Source organism: Pectinophora gossypiella, chromosome 21 (genome assembly GCF_024362695.1).
Source record: "Pectinophora gossypiella chromosome 21, ilPecGoss1.1, whole genome shotgun sequence".
NCBI lineage: Eukaryota > Metazoa > Arthropoda > Insecta > Lepidoptera > Gelechiidae > Pectinophora > Pectinophora gossypiella.
In genome coordinates, this window is record NC_065424.1 from 655,583 (window position 1) to 675,139 (window position 19,557).

Below are 19,557 nucleotides of genomic sequence, written 5' to 3' on the forward strand. Positions count from 1 at the left end.
TAATTGTAGATTTATTGGAGATTTGCCGTTAATGCCCGTGTGGCGGCTGTAAAACTGCCGCCAACCGTCGGCCAATCAGCGGTCGTTCCCCGCCCGCGCTCCCGCACACACACGGGAGTCGGGAGAGAGACAAGAGTTAGACAGTACGATATAAGAAGTGGAAAAAGGAACTGGCTAAATGTGTGCGCTATTTATGGTGAATGAATGATGTGAGAGATATAATTAAACGTTTTGGACGTAAAATTTGTGTTGTGTATCCCACTGAACTTGACAAGATATCCGCAAAGCAAAGAGGGATTCAGCGGGCTCGCATCGCTGCCCATCCCCAAACCCGTTAGATCCTTTTCAATCTCTTTCTTCTATTCCGTGGTGATTTTCAAGTATCTAAATAACTATCATTAGTCAAAGTATCGGTAGTTTGACAACGCTGATACTAACTTGTACACCATGTGCGGTACACAGTCCATGGTGGAGTTAATTTCAAGGTGTTTGACATTTTTCAGTATTGACGCGCTATTGAACTCTCGCGGTATGCATTTGGACCGGGGATTGCATTTGAATTCTTTCTTCTCACACTTGCATGTTATGCAGTCTCCTGGTTTAGGGTCCTCGTCTGATTTGCAGGTCTTTCCTAAAAATATGCAGATTAAAGATTTTGTTTGACTTTGATTTTTTTTGATTACAAATCGCTCTTAGCGATGAGGTCACCTTTGCCCACCTTAGAATAAGTTTATCCTGTAAATGTCTTCTAAATTTGTGTGCAATAAAGTGTTTTATTATTACTATTATTTTGCTTGTAATATAAATTGTAGTGTCATTGCCACTTAAGCGCCTTTTTGAAACACTCAGAATGTGATTTTCTTCAAATAACATCGAGTTCTTTTAAATCCGAAAGTAAGATGATCCGTGCTTCGGAGGGCACGTTAAGCAGTTGTATCCCGGACACAGGAGCGGATCCAGCTTTTATGTCAGGGGGGTCACCAGGTAGCAGACAACCTATATCCGTAGAGAATCAGATAAAATTGCAGTGTGTAGTCACAAATCCAAGGTCAAGGTCGCTCAAGGATGGGGGGGGGGGGTCATGAACTCTTGGGGTCTTGATTACTTGTGGCTCTGCTCATCCCATTTTGAACCCCAAACCAACTCCGCCGGCGAGTACGATTTCATTCAGCGCTTATCGCGTTCGACCGATAGTCGATTAATTCTTTCAAATATTAACCTCTCAAACGATGCCCTGAGCTGAGGTCCGCTCACAACTTGGCACTGTCAGGCCTCTTAAACGTTGTACCGGGTGTGACCACTCAGCGCTCCCCATTTGCCAACCAAGTACTTAGATAAAAAAATGGGGTCACCCATTAGGGATGAAGAAAATGATGAAGAAAATGTCTCACCATTGTATCTCCACGCAGTATTCGCGTTGATTTCAGCTATGCTGGCGCAGAGTTTATTTTCGCACAATAAGTTCCCATTTGCCAGACAGATGCACCTGTTGCACCTTACTTTATATGACTTGCCCGGTGTGCACTTCGCCGCTTCGTGGGGTAGACTCGCCATCCTCGCGAAGTCTAACCCGCTGATTGACGGAGTCACGTCAGATGGAACCTTCACTTTTTTACCTGGAAAACCACGTTACGCACACCCCGGACACTTCATACAAATCGTTTTACACAGACACCACACATTGACGTTATCGTACACGCGCATCTGTGTGTGTGACGTCTGACGCCAACCGATTCAAGTCTAAATTATGTTCAAGGGGGGTGAGGTAAACCTAGCTCAGCCGCTGCGAGCGGAGAGTTGCCGTTCTATACGTAGTAGTATTCCTTATTCTATGGTTTAAGGCTTGAACCACACCTGGCAGTAGAGATATTTATATAACGAACAACTTACTCATAGCTTTGCATGGTTTGTTGGTACATCGGGGTTTCTTTTGGTTACAGCAGAAGCATCGCTGGCACCCCTTGGTGTAGATTCTTCCTGGGGTGCATTTCACTTTCAGATTCAATAGTGGGAATCTTCCTGAAGCATCTGTCAACTTTATTGGCTTATAATCGGAATTATCTTGATCGTGATCTTCATCCCCCTCATCTTCTTCGAAAAGTCCTAATTTATGGGCATGTAACTTTATTTTTTCTAATTCGTCGTTCTTTGCCCTCATTTCAAAGTCATTTCCTGTTTGTATTGTATTTAATTTGATTGTTTTTTTCTTATCACCTGCAGATTTGAAGTCCGACTTATTAAATCCTATTTTTTTATTAGGAGTTCCATTTTTATTTATTTCTATTATCTTGATATTATGATTCTTGTTACCCTCTCTTACTGTTTTTTGATCGTTTTCTGTAACTTTCTCCTTTTGTTGAGAAATTTTGGAATGTTGCTGTTGTATTTTACTTAGTTCGTCGCGCTCTTCAGGAGAGAGACAAGCTGTCTTACTACACATCATTCGGTTGTTTTCATTACAAGTACAAGTGCCACAATCTTTCTTATATGTTTGTCCTTTTACGCATTTTTCACCTTCAGGAATATTAGGTGAATCTGAACCAATATAAACATAACTTATATGTTTAAGCAATATCTAACAAAATAATTGTTAATGTGGGGATTTACCTCTCTATAATTAATAAAATAGAAAAAACAATGAATTTAAAATCAGTATTAAAACTCAGACAATGCCCAGTACGTCTTCAGTGGGACACCTGTCTTGATTTATGTCTTGAGAGTATGATGTTCCATACGTTTGGGACAAATATTTACGTAAGTACTTATACAGAACTAAATCACAAAAGTAAGGAAAAGTAGAAGCTAATCTAAGAAACGTAATGCCCAAATGTTGTTATTCCGTTCCACTATATCTGCATTTAATAATATAAATACATACATAAACTCACGCCTATTTCCCACCGGGGTAAGCAGAGACTATAGAATTCCATTTGCTTCGATCCTGACACACTTCTCTTGCTTCCTCCACATTCATCAATCGCTTCATACACGCACGCCGATTCAGAGTAGATCGTATTAAACCTTTCTAAGGACATCTCCAATTTGGTCAATGTAAGTCCTTCTCGGTCTTCCTCTGCCAGCCCTACCATCAACTTTCGCTTTATATACCGCTTTTGCAATTCTATTATCATTCATCTGTGTCCAAACCAACCTAACATTCCCTTCTCAATCTTAGTCACTATATCGTCTTTTACACCACATCTCTGTTTTATCACACTGTTTCTCACTCTATCACTCAACATAACACCGCAGATGCTACGTAAAGACCTCATTTCTACAAATATTTTTTAATATAAATCTAAATCATCATGTATATAACTTACTTACCTGTTTCAAATTCATCTTCAACGTCTAAGCATATCATGGAGGCACATCTTATAGTCCCATCTTTATTGCAAAAGCAGGTTTTACATTGGTATCGGTAATACAGTCCGGGCGTGCAAGAGCTTGTTAAACTTTCTATTATTGGAAGCGAACTTCTAGCTTCCGACTTACCTTGAAACATGGTTTGTTTCAGTATTTCAGGCGAACAAAGTTTAGCAGTACATTTCATATCCTTCCCATCTTCAGAACACCAACATTTGTTGCAATCCACGTTGAAGATGGAGTTTGGTTCACATTTAAGATTTTTGTCTTTTAAAGTCCTCTTGTTCTCTTTCATACCTTTTACTTCGTGTGTTAGGATGGCCAGATCTTTCTGTTCTATTTTCGTATTCACGCCCTTGACCTTAATGCACAGTTTGTCAATGTAGAATCCTAGTTCGCTGCACGTACAAAGTTCTCCGTCTAGTCTCAGCACTTGGCCATACTTGCAGTCGTCAACTTTACTGCCTTCGAGGCAAGTTCTATTGGTGCAAGATGCCTCATCGAGGATACCAGATTTACAAAGGCAGACGTTGCAATCGACGACATAGTAATCGTTTTTATCACATTGAATAGCGTCAATAGATATTTTTGTTTTCCTCAATGGTACTTTGTTACGAGTGTGGTAGAAGTTTTGCCGGCAGCTTTCAGATTTCCAACGTTTTTTGTCAGTACAGGAGCACCACAAAATTCCGTCTTTATATAGCATGTGTGGTGTACATTCATCAACGTCTAATTTTCCTGGAATATAAAATGTAAATGTATGTGTGTAGGTCTGCCAAAGAGCATTGGAACGCAGTGTCCTGGGCGTCAAACGAATCGACGGCGTACAAAAGACTACACTGTGCTCCAAAACAGACATCACTGTCTTAGGGAAAAAGTCCGCCAAACTGAAGTAGGACTGGGCCGGACACGCTTGTTAATATATACAATAGATGTGGCTCATATAAAAACTACGTGCTTACATTAGTAAGTAGTAACAGAGACCAATGACTTAAGGTGCGTTTCGAAGTACGGATCATCTGATTTTCAGACATGAAATGCCATAACCCAACTACGGGATCAGAAAGTGTTTTTTTGTGAAACGAGCCACCGGGATTCGAACCCGGGACCTCCGGATCGTTAGCCCAACGCGTAAGCCCAATGATTGCGTGTTTTGTAGTGAGTGCGCAATTATTGTTGGTTGTTGTAGATGAGTTTGGTTGATGAGACTTGCACAGGACCAGAAAGGATGGCGTGAAAGAGAGGAGGCCTATACCCAGCAATGAATAGACTGAGTAGATGATAGGTCATCATCATGACCACCAGCCACCATACCATTATCCCGTTTTTTACAGGATCCGCCTACCTAACCTGAAGATTTGACATGTCCAGTTTTTTACAGAAGCGACTGCCTATCTAACCTTTCAACCCGCGAAGGGAAAACCAGCCCAATATAGGTTTGGTCACATACCTCCAAAAATGCATTTCTCAGAAATGTGGGTCTAATCGAAAACTAATTCGACAATCATTGGTTTAGGCCTGTGCTGGATTCGAACCTGCGACCTCAAAGTGAGAGGCAAGCGTGAAGAAGCTCAAGTGAGAAGTAGCCAAAATGAGAAGTTGCCACAATGAAATGTAGTCCATTTGCGAGTCGGTTGACATAACGAGAATTAGCCCTAATGCGCCTAATTCGTTCTACCAACTGGGCTACGAGGGCTCAGTAGATAGTAGATAGGTGTGTTTAAAAAAAAATACCTTGAGCTACTTCGCTGAGCTTCTGAGTGTCACAGTCCTGGTTGCGGCAGATGTATACTCCGTTGTTGTCACAGACGCAGGTATGGCAGGGTCCGACCTCCACGGCGGTAGGCAGGCATTTACCCTTCGGTAACAGCGAGTGCGGCGCTATCCGGCGCGAACAGTTAATAAATTAAGACCTTAGATTTACGTCATCAGCCCATTAACGTCCCCACTGCTGGGGCATGGGCCTTCCCTATGATGGATAGGGAGTTCGGGCCTTAAACCATCACGCGGGCCCAGTGCGGATTGATGGTTATTAACAACTGAATGCATAACGTGCCTTCCGAAGCACGGAGGAGCTCGAGATGAAAACTTTTTTTTGTGGTCACCCATCCTATGACCGGCCTTTGCGAAAGTTGCTTACCTAACTTCAACAATCGCAGACCGAGCGCGTTTACCGCTGCGCCACCGAGTTCCTCAACCTTATATACCGAGCTCCTTACGTCTACGCGACGTCTACGCGACGTCGACGCCGCGGCGACGCGCCGTCAGCGCTGGCCGGCAGCCGCACGCCGAGCGTGCACCGCGCTGGTGTGGTGTGGTGTGTTGATGAGGTTGGTAACTCACCTCACAACCCACACGATAGAAGAAGAAGACGAGTTAAAATTTATGTTTTTATATTTGATTGATATCACGACTACGCTTGACCATACCTTTTGTTATCAACAATTTATAAGTTAGTAAGTAAGTAACTATAATTATTTTCACCAAGCCGTTTGCTGTTTGAATCATCACACAAAAATATTGTCGAAATTTCTCGCCGAATATCAGAATAAATATCTACTTACCCTGCGGAGGGTCTTCACCCTTAACACTTATAAATGACAAAATAAAAAGTATTAAATACAACATGTTCTTTCAGATGAACCAACAGCGTTTTGAACGGCAAAGACAATGCCTGCACAAGTAACAATTAGATATGAAAATTAATTACCCATTTAAGTATGAAAATTGAAAGAAAATCACTTTGCAATCTGTTTAATCATCATTAAAATTCGTGATTGATTTTCTAATTGGTGCTTTTACTGGCACTTAAACGGAATGGTATTGGTACCTAATTAATGAAGATGGCAAAAAGATAATTATAATTACGTAATGGATATTTATAAATATATTTCACGCATGCAAACGGGATTGGCAGAGACAGAAGTCAAGAGACAACTTGTAGACATGATTAAACATGATTGTAGACTATTTTGTTGGGGATCTTGCAGGGGCTATCAGCACCCATCAAGGGATCCCTGGGTACTCCATGATTGCCTAGTGGGAAAATGGGACCAGGGGGATTAACATGGCCACATTGAAACAATTCATCTAAAAATATAAAAGTTAGTAATAACGCACTTACTTTTATAGGCGTAAATATCAAATTGCAATAAATGCTTTTTAGATGAATTGCTTCGATTTGACCGTTTTAGACTCCTTAATTTTAGCAGAAATTCCTCAATACAATGAGGGTAAGGCCTGTTTTAAGTTTACGCGGTTATTATCATAATTAAAGCACATAATAACGGGTTCTTACCGCGTTTAAATGGGGATATGAGACTCCCGATATTTCGACACTGTTGCAAGTGCCATGATCACGGGATGACTAATGAATGAGATTGGAGTGGAGTAGGTAGATCCATAATTTTCTACAGGCAGACATATCTGTCTACCCTCTTTCTTTGCCGCTTGTTTATGTTTTTGATATCGGAATGTTCGGAACCATCTGAACTCGCACCAAACTCTCATATCCCCATTTAAACGCGGTAAGAACCCGTTATTATGTGCTTTAATTATGGTAAAGCCTGTGACCACCAATATCATCGTCTGGTAGGCAATGAGCTCCACTTTCTAGATTGATGCGCGGGCACATAAGGCCGGGAAAGCGGGACAAGCGGATTGGGGCGCGAGATTTTGTATGAAACGAAAAAAAGAACAGGGGGTTAAAAAGGCCACGTCGAAGGAATTCATTTCAGGGTTGATGAGGTTGGTAATCCTCCTCACAACCCACACGATGGAAGGAAGGAATTTAAAAAAGCTATATTTCAATTAGACGTTTCCGCAAAAAAAGCAGTGGAATTGCTTTAAACAAAAGAGGTTTTATTAATAAGTAAGTAAATGATAAACAAGGAATATTCTCAAATCAATTTAATTCACAATCTTAAGTTTATTACGTATAAAGTAATACATGGTACGCGAACGTACAAAATTAGTTTAAAAATTCCCTAAACACATTAAATCAAATATAATCCCACACCACACAATGATAACTATAACTAACACATGAACATGAAAATAGTTTTAAAGTTGGTTTTGTAGAGAACATTAGCCCCAATAACGGTGATACAACTTTGCGAGAAGGACAACACGCTCTTGAGAAACGATGAAATACGAAAGGTTAAATGACGATGAACTAAGTACCTACTGTATGTACTGGGGGATTAAAAAGCCCACATCGAAGCAATTCATCTAAAAAGCAATATTGCTATTTGGCATTTGTTGGCACTTTTACATGCGCAAATGTCAAATAGCAATATTGCTTTTTCAAATGAATCGCTTCGATGTGGCCTTTTTAATTCCCCTGATAAATATAAGTATAAAAATTCCACTTCTCCAACGGCTCTGATGCGAAAAGATCTTCAGTATTGGGAATGCAATTTTTAACGACGCGTCGGAAAAATGAGAACCCTTATTGTAATACAAAGAAATCGAGTAATTTGATAGACAGTTTTCAGTAGGTATGTCTTCATTTCTCATATTGGATTGTCCCTAATTAATTTGCTGGTAAGATTTGAAACAGCTTCATCTTTGTCGCTAAATCTCCAGCTATAAAGATAGAAAGTATGCCAAAGGAACTAAAAAGGCTGCGGCTACATTCAAACGGCGACTGTTCGATTCAATTTTTTTACGTATTCCGAATTTTCCCGCCTAGACTCCGTCACTTAATCCGTCCGTTTAATTGTCACTGTTAAATTCGTAAAAATCTCATTTGATGATAAAATGATGATGTGACCAGCCGGTTTCGGCAACGGCGACTGCTTCAACTCCGACGTTAATGTGGCTTACATCACCAATCAATGTACGAGGATCTTTCCCGACATAAGTGCTACAGTCATACGGGGAACGTAATGCGGTGTAAACGTAGCCTTAGGGGCCGAAAACCAACTCTAAACAAGACACAAAGCCGTTCAAAAAATGAACAGCAAATACAATGACAAATGCAAAATACACAATCAAACACAAATAAAAGAGCACACTTAAATATTACTACTAAACTAGAAAAGGTAGAAAGCAGCCATCCAATGCTTAGAAATAAATGTGTAGTCACTACTAAGTTACATACGAAATCCACACACAAAATGTGACCCTAGAAAGTTCACAAATACTTATTACACGTAAATCAAGTTACATCTGTTCGAGTTTAATATGAAATGGAAACAAATGAATATTCAACCAAAAGTGCACTTAGAAACTCGTTCGTCATAATTCGATGGAAGTCTTTGCACAAAGACCATTGTCACTAAGAGAAAAAAAAAATATAAAATTATTTTAAATTAAGTTGTAGAAGTCTGCGGATTCATGTGAGCCAAGACGAGTGGATAAGAGTTGCAGATATGAATAACTAACGCGATATTAATGAATGGAAAACTTTTTTGTAAATTTCTACTGTAATGGCTCATATCTGAACAACTCTTCTCCGTTCTTCTGGTAAAATCACAGTTTAGGTAGCGAAAGGTCTTCCCAAATTGACCGAGGGTATCCAGATTGGTTTAATTTGGTACCCTAACGAGGTCATCTAAATAAATTATGGTATTACGTCTCACGATAATAACAGGGTTAAGAAAATTTGCACTAAAATTCGCGTCACAATTTGTAATTTACAGCAGATTAAAATACTTATTTATCCTTTCATTAAAAACCGTTGTATTACCTACGATAAACACAGTCACCTATTTGCTATACGAGAAAGTAAATGCCTAGAAAGATGCGATTTTATTACGGTTTCCATATCATATTTAGTTTGTCACATAATGGAAAAATTAAAACTACTTACAAGAAATCTCAAAGTAATACCTATTATATTTAATCATGAATTCCAAAACTCGATCAAGTATTCAATAACATCCGTTTATAGATGTCTAAACGATGAATGTAGCTTATGCAAGTGATCTCAAAGTGTATCATGAGTAGGTCAGATGCCGGGTTATCATTTTTGATCGAGTTTAGAATCAATCACAATCATTCGGTTAAAACATAAGGCATAACGTTATTATTATGAAAATACACAATCGTAAAGTACTAGGAAATCACATGATAAATCAATATGTAACTAAGTATCTACATTACTATACGAAAAATTCGAGTATCGTGTGGTTATGAACTTCGCTTCTGAATTCTGATTAATTTTCTAGCATGTTTTTGAAACACTGATTAATTGGGTTGATAATTGAATTAATTTTAAAAAACAATGTTATGGTCATTTGGATACAAAATTGTGCTCTGTTTTAAGAAACATAAAACATACAAGGGTATTTATCGCATTAAGGATGTAATCTGTTTTTTTTTAAATGGTGTGTCAAAAACACAATATAAAAAAACATCAGCAGAAAAAAAAACTTATTTCAGTGTTTCAACAAAAAAAAATTGTACCAAGGTGCAGTCGGCAGTCAAAGATATTGTAGCTAAACTTTTAACAGCACACGAAGAGACAAGAAGGGAAACCAGTCCAAGACACGGTAGCTAATCATGCGTAGGAGTTTGAATTGTAAGCTCTTGTGTTAAGAATCAATTTCGACAGTTGAAAGTTTGCTAGTTAACTTTCAACAGGAAACTGACATTTCGCTATAGTGTTGGCAGCCAATCTGATAGCTAACCTTTAGCAGGACACTTGCTCTTGTGCCGACATTGAAAGACATGTAGCACCAGAAAAGAACACACACTTGTTGAAAGATATTTGGAAGTCATAACCACACAGCTACCTTCGAAGTTAAAGGCTGGGCGGCGGTGTGATGTCCTGGTCGCAGAAGCGGACGGTGCAGAAGACGCTCTTCCCGTCAGCTGAACAGGAGCAGTCGTTGCAGCCACGCTTGAACTGCTCGCCAGGGTTGCAGCGGAAGTTCGGGTCGGATTCTGAAACTATATTTTGTAGAATTACTCGGTAATCGGGGATAAGGGATAGGGACTATTGAACATTGTGCAAACGCAAGTGTACGTATGCGGGGTGTTAGCGGCCCTAGCGCGGTGTGAGGGGGGTGGGGTCGCCAAAATCAACCAAGACTGGTCTACCTTAAGGTAAATTTCGGTGGCAGTTGGGTGGTGGTGGGCGGGAGCGATAGAAGAAGGTGGCTGTAATCTAATCGAAAAGTATTTTGAGGGGCTGATGGGGCGCCGCTTTCTTCGTACCACCCAAATGTATTGCTAGGGCTGCCACACGGTGTAGTGACACCCTACCGAACCCTGAAGCGGATCTGGGGGGTTAAAATGGCCACATCGAAGCAATTCATCTAAGAAAGCAAAATTGCTATTTGACATTTGTTTGCATTGCGCACTTACTTTTATATGCGCAAATGTCAAATTGCAATATTGCTTTCTTAGATGAATTGCTTCGATGTGGCCATTTTAACCCCCCTGAACTCAGAAGACGATGTGACGGAAAATTCTACTTGATATTAACGCAGAATCATGGGCTGAGTCATCCCTCTCAGTATTCGCTACGGTATCCCTACCACCCTGTGTACAGTCATGAGCAATATCATGTACTAATTTTAGAACCCTGTCGCACTATCATATTTGACATTTAATAAGACTTACGGTTTAATTTGTCAAAAAGCTAATCAAATTGTATATATTAATTAGTACCTACTCGTGACCGTACAATCATGAACTCTTTCAATCAACAATTTTAATTCAATTCAACAGGATTAAAAACTAACTCCATCTGTTTCCTGGACGTATTTTAAGTGAAATGAGCCTAATGTCAGGGGCCTTTGGCGGCTCAAATATAACCCTGACACCAGGGTTGACGAGGATGATATTCTACCTCACAACCTACACGATAAGAAGAAGGACAAGTTCTATCAATGTTCTATCTTTTTAGGGTCGCTGCATACACAATCCGCACCGGGAGTCTCCAGACACGGTTTTTTTTTTGTAATATGAACATGTTCACACAGAAATCCGCCGCGGTTACATTTAAAACCCCGCTCCCAGGGCTGGATCTCTCGTGGTAGCGGCTCCATGTGCGTTAAGCTTAGACTTCTTCTATCGTGTGGGTTATGAGGTGGATTACCAACCTCATCAACCCTGGTGTCAGGGTTACTATTGAGCCGCCAAAGGCCCTGACATAACTCATGTAATGACTACTTACTTACGTCAGTAAGTAGTAATCGGCTTAACGTGCCTTCCGAAGCACGGATCATCTTACTTTCGGACAATCTGGTGATCAGCCAGTAATGTCCTAACCAAACTAGGGGCCACAAAGTAATTTTTGTGTTACGTCCCCACCGGGAATCGGACCCGGGACCTCCGGATCGTGAGCGCAACGCTCAACCACTGGACCATGGAGGTCGTTGTTAAGCTTAGAAGAAGACGAGGTCTATGCTCTCCACTTACGTGGCGAGTTGACGTCGTTGTCCTGAGTGTTGGGCACGGCGCAGCGCTTGGTGGTGCACATGGCGTGGTGGCCGTCGGTGGTGCAGCGGCACACGTTGCAGTCCATGTCGAACACGCTGCCCGGGGCGCACTCCGTCGTCACTTGCTCCGAAGTCTCTGCGGAAATCAATTATAAAATCCTGTGAAAATTAATTCGCACGGGAAAAAAGAAAAGGATCTGGACAGGACTAGAGTAGAGATCATCAACATCATCATTATCAGCCGTACGACGCCCACTGCTGGGCATAGGCCTCCCCCAAGGATCTCCACGAGATTGGTCCTGCGCTGCCCGCATCCAGCGGCTTCTCGCGTTCACCAGATCGTCGGTCCACCTTGTAGCGGGCCTACTCACTGAGCGTCGTCCGACACGTGGTCGCCATTCGAGAAACTTCGATAGAGTAGAGGTAGTGTCACGAAATGTCTCTTTACGGTTTCCACCGGAAATCAAACCCTGAACGTCCAGATCGCCACTTTTTTAGATACCTCAAATGACATTTTGGCACAAAGTTACTATGGTCCTATAGTACACTAAATAACTCATTGGTGCAAGTCCGGTACCGAAATTCGAACCGACGACGCTCCCCGTTTGAGAAGCAAGTCGGTGCTTGTACTACAGGACTTTATATAAAGAAAGAGACGGTTGAAATATCCTTACCTCTCTTACTCCTAGATCCACCGTTGCCGTTCTGGGCATTGCAATCTATCCGCGTGCAGGAGAAGTCCTGTCCCTCGTTGTCACAGAGACACTTGTTGCAGTCCATCCGGAACTCCTGCCCGGGCTGGCAGGCTTTCGGCGCCTCCTACTGAAGACAGGGCGAAGAGAAGGACATTACATCGATCGAAATTAGATTTCAGAACTTGCTTCATTAGATGGGACTTATGGTTTAAGTCCCTGGACACTTCATAGAAAAAAACCTCGTTTTAAATATACCCCCTCCTGTTGATTGAGGGGAGGCCTGTGCCCAGCAGTGGGACGTATATATTTTTTACACAGAAACTACACATTGACGTTATCGTACATGCGCATCTGTGTGTGTGACTGTGTCTGACGCCCATACGACTAAAGTAAGACCGAGGGGGGTGAGGTAAGTCTAGCTCAGCAGTTGGAGGGGATCGGAGAGTTGCCGTTCTTTACGTAGTATTATTCCTTATCCTGTGCCTCTCACCACGTGGTCCTGCCGACTTTGTCCTACCAATCGGACTACTCAAGAACGGAATAGAAGAAAGAAGTTGGAAGGGCGAAGAGAACGCGAAACGCGCGCCATACAAGTTTGAGCAGACAGTTCCTATTTCAACTTTGCACTCCATTCGTCAGCAAGAGGTCTTGTGCACCTCCAGAGAAAAAAATCAAATATCGACATATCATTCAAGGAGTTCCCCCTTTATCACAAGAAAGCTAAAAACCGATCGATATGATCAGCTATTTACCAAAAAAAATACTTTTTATGCGGTATCTAACCAAAGTAATGATAAAATTGCAGCGTACTTATCACATAAAATATTTTTTTATAGTTGAAGTTTTGTACCCGACAAAAGGGCAACTAAAGGGTAACCCCTTGTAAGTATGTAAGTAAGGATGTGTAATTAATTAAGTTACATGTACGGTCACGAGTACTAATATTACACTTTGAAACCATGTCACATCAACTTTTTTGACAAATGAAACCGTAAGTCTCATTAAATGTCAAATATGTTAGTGCGACAGGGTTCTAGAGTGGGTACATGATATTGCTCATGACTGTACATGCATAAACTCACGCCTATTTCCCACCGGGGTAAGCAGAGACTATAGAATTCCATTTGCTTCTATCCAGAGACACTTCTCTTACACATTAACTAAGTCACAATGAATAAAATAATTAAATGCAAGATAAAAACATTACCTGTGTGACTCCGCGGGCCTTCCTGATCAATGTTACGTTCTGAAACAGAAAGAGACATCATTATAATAATATGTGATGAAGAGAATAAGAATAAAATAAATTACCAGGGGGTTAAAAAGGTCATATCAAAGCAATTCATCTAAAAAAGCAATATTGCAATTTGACATTTGCGCATGTAAAAGTAAGTGCGCACTGGAAACAAATGTCAAATAGCAATATTGCTTTTTTAGATGAATTGCTTTGATGTGGCCTTTTTAACCCCCCTGACCTCCGTGGTCACATCAAATAAGAAATAGGTACGCAAGTATAAGTATACATGAGTACAAATTAAAATATAAGTAACTTAATTACCTATGTTTGAAATAAAACATGTTAATGTAAAAAAGTAAAAGCTGTTGTCTAAATAAAAGTACAATTAACAGTACAAGTATCTATGTAATTACTTGATAAAGTTACTTAATTAATTACTTAGTTAATAAAGCAGCAAAAAATGCAGCAGCGATAAAAAATCATGGCGCCCAAGCCTTATAACACCAAACGCTCTGAAAAACTCACTAGCACCCTAATAAGGCATAAAGACCATATTGAAACAATTCCTGTAAAAACCAATATTGCAATTTGACATTTGCATATTGTAAAAGTAAAGTAAAAATTACTTACTTATTTAAAATTAACACAAGTTGATAGCGGATGTAAAATAGAAATATTGCTTTTTTTTTAGATGAACTGCTTCAATGTAGCCTTTTAAAACCCTCCAGTCCTCGCGACACGAGAACTTCGCCCCGCGCGGCGCGAATTATATCCAGGGCTTCAACCAAAAGCTGTACCACGTTCATGGGTTGAAGCTTTTGATATAATTCGCAACGCGCGCGTTGCCGTTGTCGTGCAAGCTTTGCCGAAGATCCAAGCTAAACCAGCACCAGAAATCATCATCAATAGTAGAATATTAGACCTTCAAGTCCTCGTCAACGCGGTCGACACAGGCTCGCCGCGTGCATGAAAACGACTTGCCGTCGGGGTTGCAACGACACATATTGCAATCCAGCTCGAACACCTCATCAGGCCGACACTCCTTCTTTATTACACGGAGATCCTGCTGATATCGAAGATGAAAACGGTTTTGATTATGATGAACACACGAAGAAGGACCAGATGAAGACCCGACAGCCAAGAGAAAGAAGAAGAATAACGGAAAGACAGTAACGAGTCAAATTAGCACTATAGATATATTTGAAAAGCAAAGATTACGATAATAATCTAATGCTTACTCAGCAGGTAAAAAAAGAAATATAAGTTATTATTTTTCGAGAAATCCTTAAAAATGTTAGTAAGTAAATAGAAACCAGGCTAGAGAAAGAGATACGAAAACATCAGGATACGAAGCAAGGAATAGACCGATGAAGGAGAAAGCAAAGTCAACCGACAAAGTCCCCTAAAGAAAATGACAAAATACGTTCTGCAAAAAAGAGTAGAACTTCTTAAGTCTCATCAAATAGATATGTACTAAACAATGTGCAGCCAAATATGCAAGTTTACTAAGAAGAAAAAGAAATAGGAGGAACGTTGTCATTACAACGTTATTCTACTCATTCTTGCAAAGCAATATCAAAGCTTCTGTCTGCAGAAATTGCCCCAAGTCTTCTACCAGATTCACCTCAGATATTTCTTCCTCAGTGCCCTCCTCAGGAAGTTCAGGGACGCAAACTTTTCTGGTGCAGATGAAGCTGGTTCCATCCTCGTTGCACCAACAGGTGTTACAATCTTTGATGAACATGCGATTCGCAACACACACAACCTTTTGTGTTATGTTTTTAGATGATTTTGTGGCCTAAAAGAATGAACATGATAAGTATGTCGTGGCCAGATCTCTAGATACGGATATAGTTGGACGAATGGATAACGATGATCGGATGCAAATCCTAGTCGCAAAACTTTGTTAACTCAGTAAACAGCAAAGTGATGACATGATAGTAATACTTATGAATAATAGAATAGAATAGAAATGATTTATTATAAAAGGACGCCACACACAAAAACAAGACAATAACATCACTTGAAACTTTCACAGAACAATTACAAAAAGCATACAGGATGTTCATTGGAATGATCATAAAGGTGGTGGACGTCCTGAGTTAAAAAGCCTCACTCAGCATAAGTTGCGGCGTGAGCCACGACGCTGATATTATGTGGACCCTGCTGGGTGAGGCACGAACGTCATGTTCCAAAAATATGCGTTAATAGTGTTTAATTTCGAATAAACAGCTGATGATGTGATGACTAGTGCCTGTCCGATAACTAATGATTATGACTCATCGTGTTAATTTCTCGAAAAAGTCACCATTTGTCCAAATAACCACAAGGTGCGCAAGAACAAAGTTTTATTCAATGTTAAACTTGTGTTTTGACGTCAAGATAGAACTCTTACAATACTTATTTCAATAATGACAATAATATTAAAAACATAAGTATGATGGTAATTTCTTCTCGTCTTCGTTAAAGCTTAAAATCATCTTCGGTTTTCTGTGACGAATTTCGATTTGCAACTTTTTCTTCCGTTAAAGGTATTATCGGTTTCATATCCTGAAACAAAAATATCAGAGATTTATTTCATTATAATTATAGATATCATGCACTGTAACTAATTAGTATGATATAGTTCTTCTCTCCTGTAAAGCCCATGGTAAATGTTGCCAACTTTGGGGTCAAAGTTATTAAGCCGCTAAAGCATCTGAAGTAGCCCGAGCATGTCGTAAAATCCGACAGCAGGAATGGTCACTTCCAACATTATTGAATTGTTGTGAGCGATAAGCTAATACCTTGTCACCATAAAGTTCATCATATCCATCTTAAAGCTTCCTATCAATAGTGGCTGCAAATTGTCTTCAGGAGTGGGCGCAGATTATGTTGTCACCAGGGCGCAGGCAATAAATATATCTCCGTAGAGAGTCAGATAAAATTGCACTGGCCACCCATGACCCAACCTATTGCCCAGGGACCCGTCCATGATCGTCTTTGATTCTTATGGCTCTGCGCACACCGTAAGGGATTACGCGTGTGAGTTTATGTATCTATATAGGTATGTAGACAAAGTCAGATTTACCTTAAGTTCATGGAACAGTTCAACGTCTTCGGGCAGTGGACACGGCTTGTTGGTGCAAGAGTAATCTGACCCGTACAGATTGCAGTGGCAGGTGTTGCAGCCGATGTAGAAGGTACCGCGTGGCTTGCATACCGAGTGCTTCTCGACGTGGTCCTCACCCTGGAACCAGGTAAGAGAGGTCAAAAAGGCTTAATTGAAGCTATTCATCTAAAAAGCAATATTGCAATTTGACATTTGTAATGTTACTTTCTTAGATGAACTGCCTTTTTAACCCCCATCTCTCGGGTCTCATTTGTTTGCCATATCTCAGTTTCTATTTAAAGATTTACAAAATCATTAATATATTCACTGTGTCATATGGTTCACCGGCTTGCTTTTCAAACAGCGAGCGCCGGTCGGACCTGGTACCGGACTTGCACCAATGACTTATTAATTTATCTCAAGTGCAGTTTTCACTAACACAGTTGACCCGACCATTATAGACGGCGATACGGCTCACCATCTATCACGTTGGTCTAACAGAAATCTCGGTGAAGTGTGGGTTCTTAGTTCAACTTGCGGATGTACAGGAGACTACCCCAATTTGGATATAATGGTGAGCTTATGTTATATATTATTAATTTTAATTGGAAATAAATTTATGAACTTAGTTTTAATTATTGCCAAATAAATCTACGTTTCAAAGTGAAAATCGAAAAAATCTGACTCGGACGGGACTTGAATCCTTGACGAGCGTGTTAACCATTACACCACCGGGTCCTCCTTGGAGCTGCGGGTTCAAGTACCGTCCGAGTCAGATTTTTGTTCGATTTAATTTTCTCTTTGCGAGTATCCCTAAGCACGGCTGTGTGCTATAGAAATATAAATCCTATAAACCTACGTATTTCTTACCTCACTTTCCATAAACACCTCCACTTCTTTATTTTTCTCTCCCTCCATACACTCATTTTGAGTACAAGTGTAGCTTTGTCCGTCAGGAGCACATTTACAAGTATTACATTCTGACTGAAACACTTGGTTCGGCTTGCATACAGAACGTTTTAAAACGTTATGTTTGTCTTTAACACGATTTGACTCTTCTAAAATGTTGTCATTCTCTTCAATTGGGTTAACGTCTTCTAGACTGTGATCAGGCTTGATGTATTCGTTACCTAGCTCTTCGAAACTATGATCTCTAATCTCATGCTGTGGATTAACAGCTCCATATATAGTTTCCTTAGAGTATGCTTTACCTTTATCCAAGTTTTCTAAACTCTCTTTTGAATAATGAGCTTTAAGTTCTTCAGTATCATGGGCGTTTGGAAATCTTGGAACCTGTGGATAACAGTCAGTTTTATTTTTACCAATTCAATTCTTGACTTAGTCAAAGCTCTTCAGTTAACTATGAGATTAACCTGTTGTTTTTGCAAGGTACTTAGTTAAGTCTGAACTCAAATTTTGAGTAGGTAGATACATACTAAAGTCTGTGACAATATGTACTAAGTCCTTCATGAAGCAAAATTTATTACAAAAAAAAATCACTTACCTTAAGAATTGTGCAAACCAATCACCGTGCTAGATTTTAACACTACCTACACTAATTATTTTTGTGCAAAGTGTCATCCCACAACCCGCAATTTTGCAAAATCGTGCGAATATGTTAAGTAAATGTTTGCGCTGTGAAATCGTGAATTATGAGTTTTAAACAGACGGAACAAAAAATTTTAGTCCTTTTATTAAATTTAAACCATTCTATCAAAAATAAAAGGATCACAAAATATTTTTTTTCAAGAATGAAAAAGTATATACTAATTTAATTAACCAATCATGAATAAGAGCATCAGCCTTGTAGAAGTGGAGTAGTAACAATTTTAACACGCTTTTTCAAAATAAGACCTTTGTTATCGAAAACTTTAAAACAGAGATTGTTACTAAGAGCCCAATATCTAACATAATAATGTTATAACAACATTAACAACCGTTTCTCCCGCACATTTTGAACAATATTTCAATCTCCCGGATAAATTATATTAACTATTTACCGTGTTGATTTGGCGGTCTATATCGGGTGGGCCCTTTCGTTTTATGTCGCAGTACAATACAACGTTAATACTTGTTCTGGGAATGATATCGCGTCAAAACCTCTCAGGGTTTAACGACGTTATATGAATAATGGTTGTAACAATGTTTTGTGACAATGGTGCCATGGTAATTCCTGTACACACCACCTAATTTTATTTAAAGTTACACCTGTCATTTTCTTATCCGCTGGAAAAGAAAGCGACGGGTAATCGACAGACATACAATTTATGGAACACTCGTCAATTTTAGGCAGAATTCTAAAACAACTCTTTAAAAATTTTACATGGGCCAATAACTCGACAGAATTAAATTGACAGCACACGTCGCTCGGGTTATTTGTTAATTAACTCATTCGTTATAAATTAACAGTTTGTCAATCACCCGTCCCTTTCCTTTTCGGCAGATAAGAAAATGACAGGTATAACTTAAAATTAGGATGTGTCTGCAGGAATCGGGGCCATTAAATGTACTTATAAATAATAGTTAACGAGTCTTCACTCACCACATCAGTGAGAGCTTTGGTTCCAGTTGCTCCTTCAGGCTGCTGGTCTGTAAGGAATTATTAGATTCATCTAAAATTGTAAGTAACTAATAATATTAACCTTTCCTTATTTTATTTTCTGTATTTGTATACTTAATTTAGTTATCTACCTAAACGAGTACGTTCTCTTACATTGCAAATGTTGTGTGCATCTATGATGTCACTTTTATTTTATTTATTAATGTTTTATTATT

At 39.7% G+C, this 19,557-nt stretch overlaps 2 protein-coding genes across 7 annotated transcripts in view; both read right to left on the bottom strand.

The window, feature by feature from the left end:
* Positions 1–824: 824 nt before the first annotated feature.
* LOC126376802 (uncharacterized) lies at positions 825–6,745 on the bottom strand. Its single transcript, XM_050024349.1, has 6 exons — positions 6,665–6,745; positions 5,101–5,247; positions 3,496–4,104; positions 1,891–2,535; positions 1,392–1,616; positions 825–832 (listed from the first exon to the last, which is right to left on the bottom strand). Exons 3-6 carry the CDS (start codon positions 4,070–4,072, stop codon positions 825–827), a joined length of 1,455 nt encoding a protein of 484 aa, XP_049880306.1. The 5' UTR covers positions 4,073–4,104; positions 5,101–5,247; positions 6,665–6,745.
* A 515-nt stretch (positions 6,746–7,260) lies between these two features.
* LOC126376448 (proprotein convertase subtilisin/kexin type 5-like) overlaps positions 7,261–19,557 on the bottom strand; it is a 32,773-nt gene continuing 20,476 nt past the window's right edge. Inside the window, exons 7-13 of one of the 6 annotated variants that reach the window (XM_050023754.1) lie at positions 19,325–19,371; positions 15,316–15,489; positions 14,614–14,754; positions 13,662–13,700; positions 12,434–12,578; positions 11,740–11,895; positions 7,261–10,263 (exon numbers count right to left, since the gene is read on the bottom strand). In XM_050023754.1, coding sequence (XP_049879711.1) covers positions 10,115–10,263; positions 11,740–11,895; positions 12,434–12,578; positions 13,662–13,700; positions 14,614–14,754; positions 15,316–15,489; positions 19,325–19,371 — 851 coding nt within the window. In that variant the 3' untranslated portion in view covers positions 7,261–10,114. Of the gene's footprint in view, positions 10,264–11,739; positions 11,896–12,433; positions 12,579–13,661; positions 13,701–14,613; positions 14,758–15,315; positions 15,490–16,022; positions 16,242–16,761; positions 16,921–17,652; positions 18,076–19,324; positions 19,372–19,557 lie in introns of those variants that run through there. The other 5 variants (XM_050023755.1, XM_050023753.1, XM_050023757.1 and 2 more) reach the window with 5 other exon arrangements.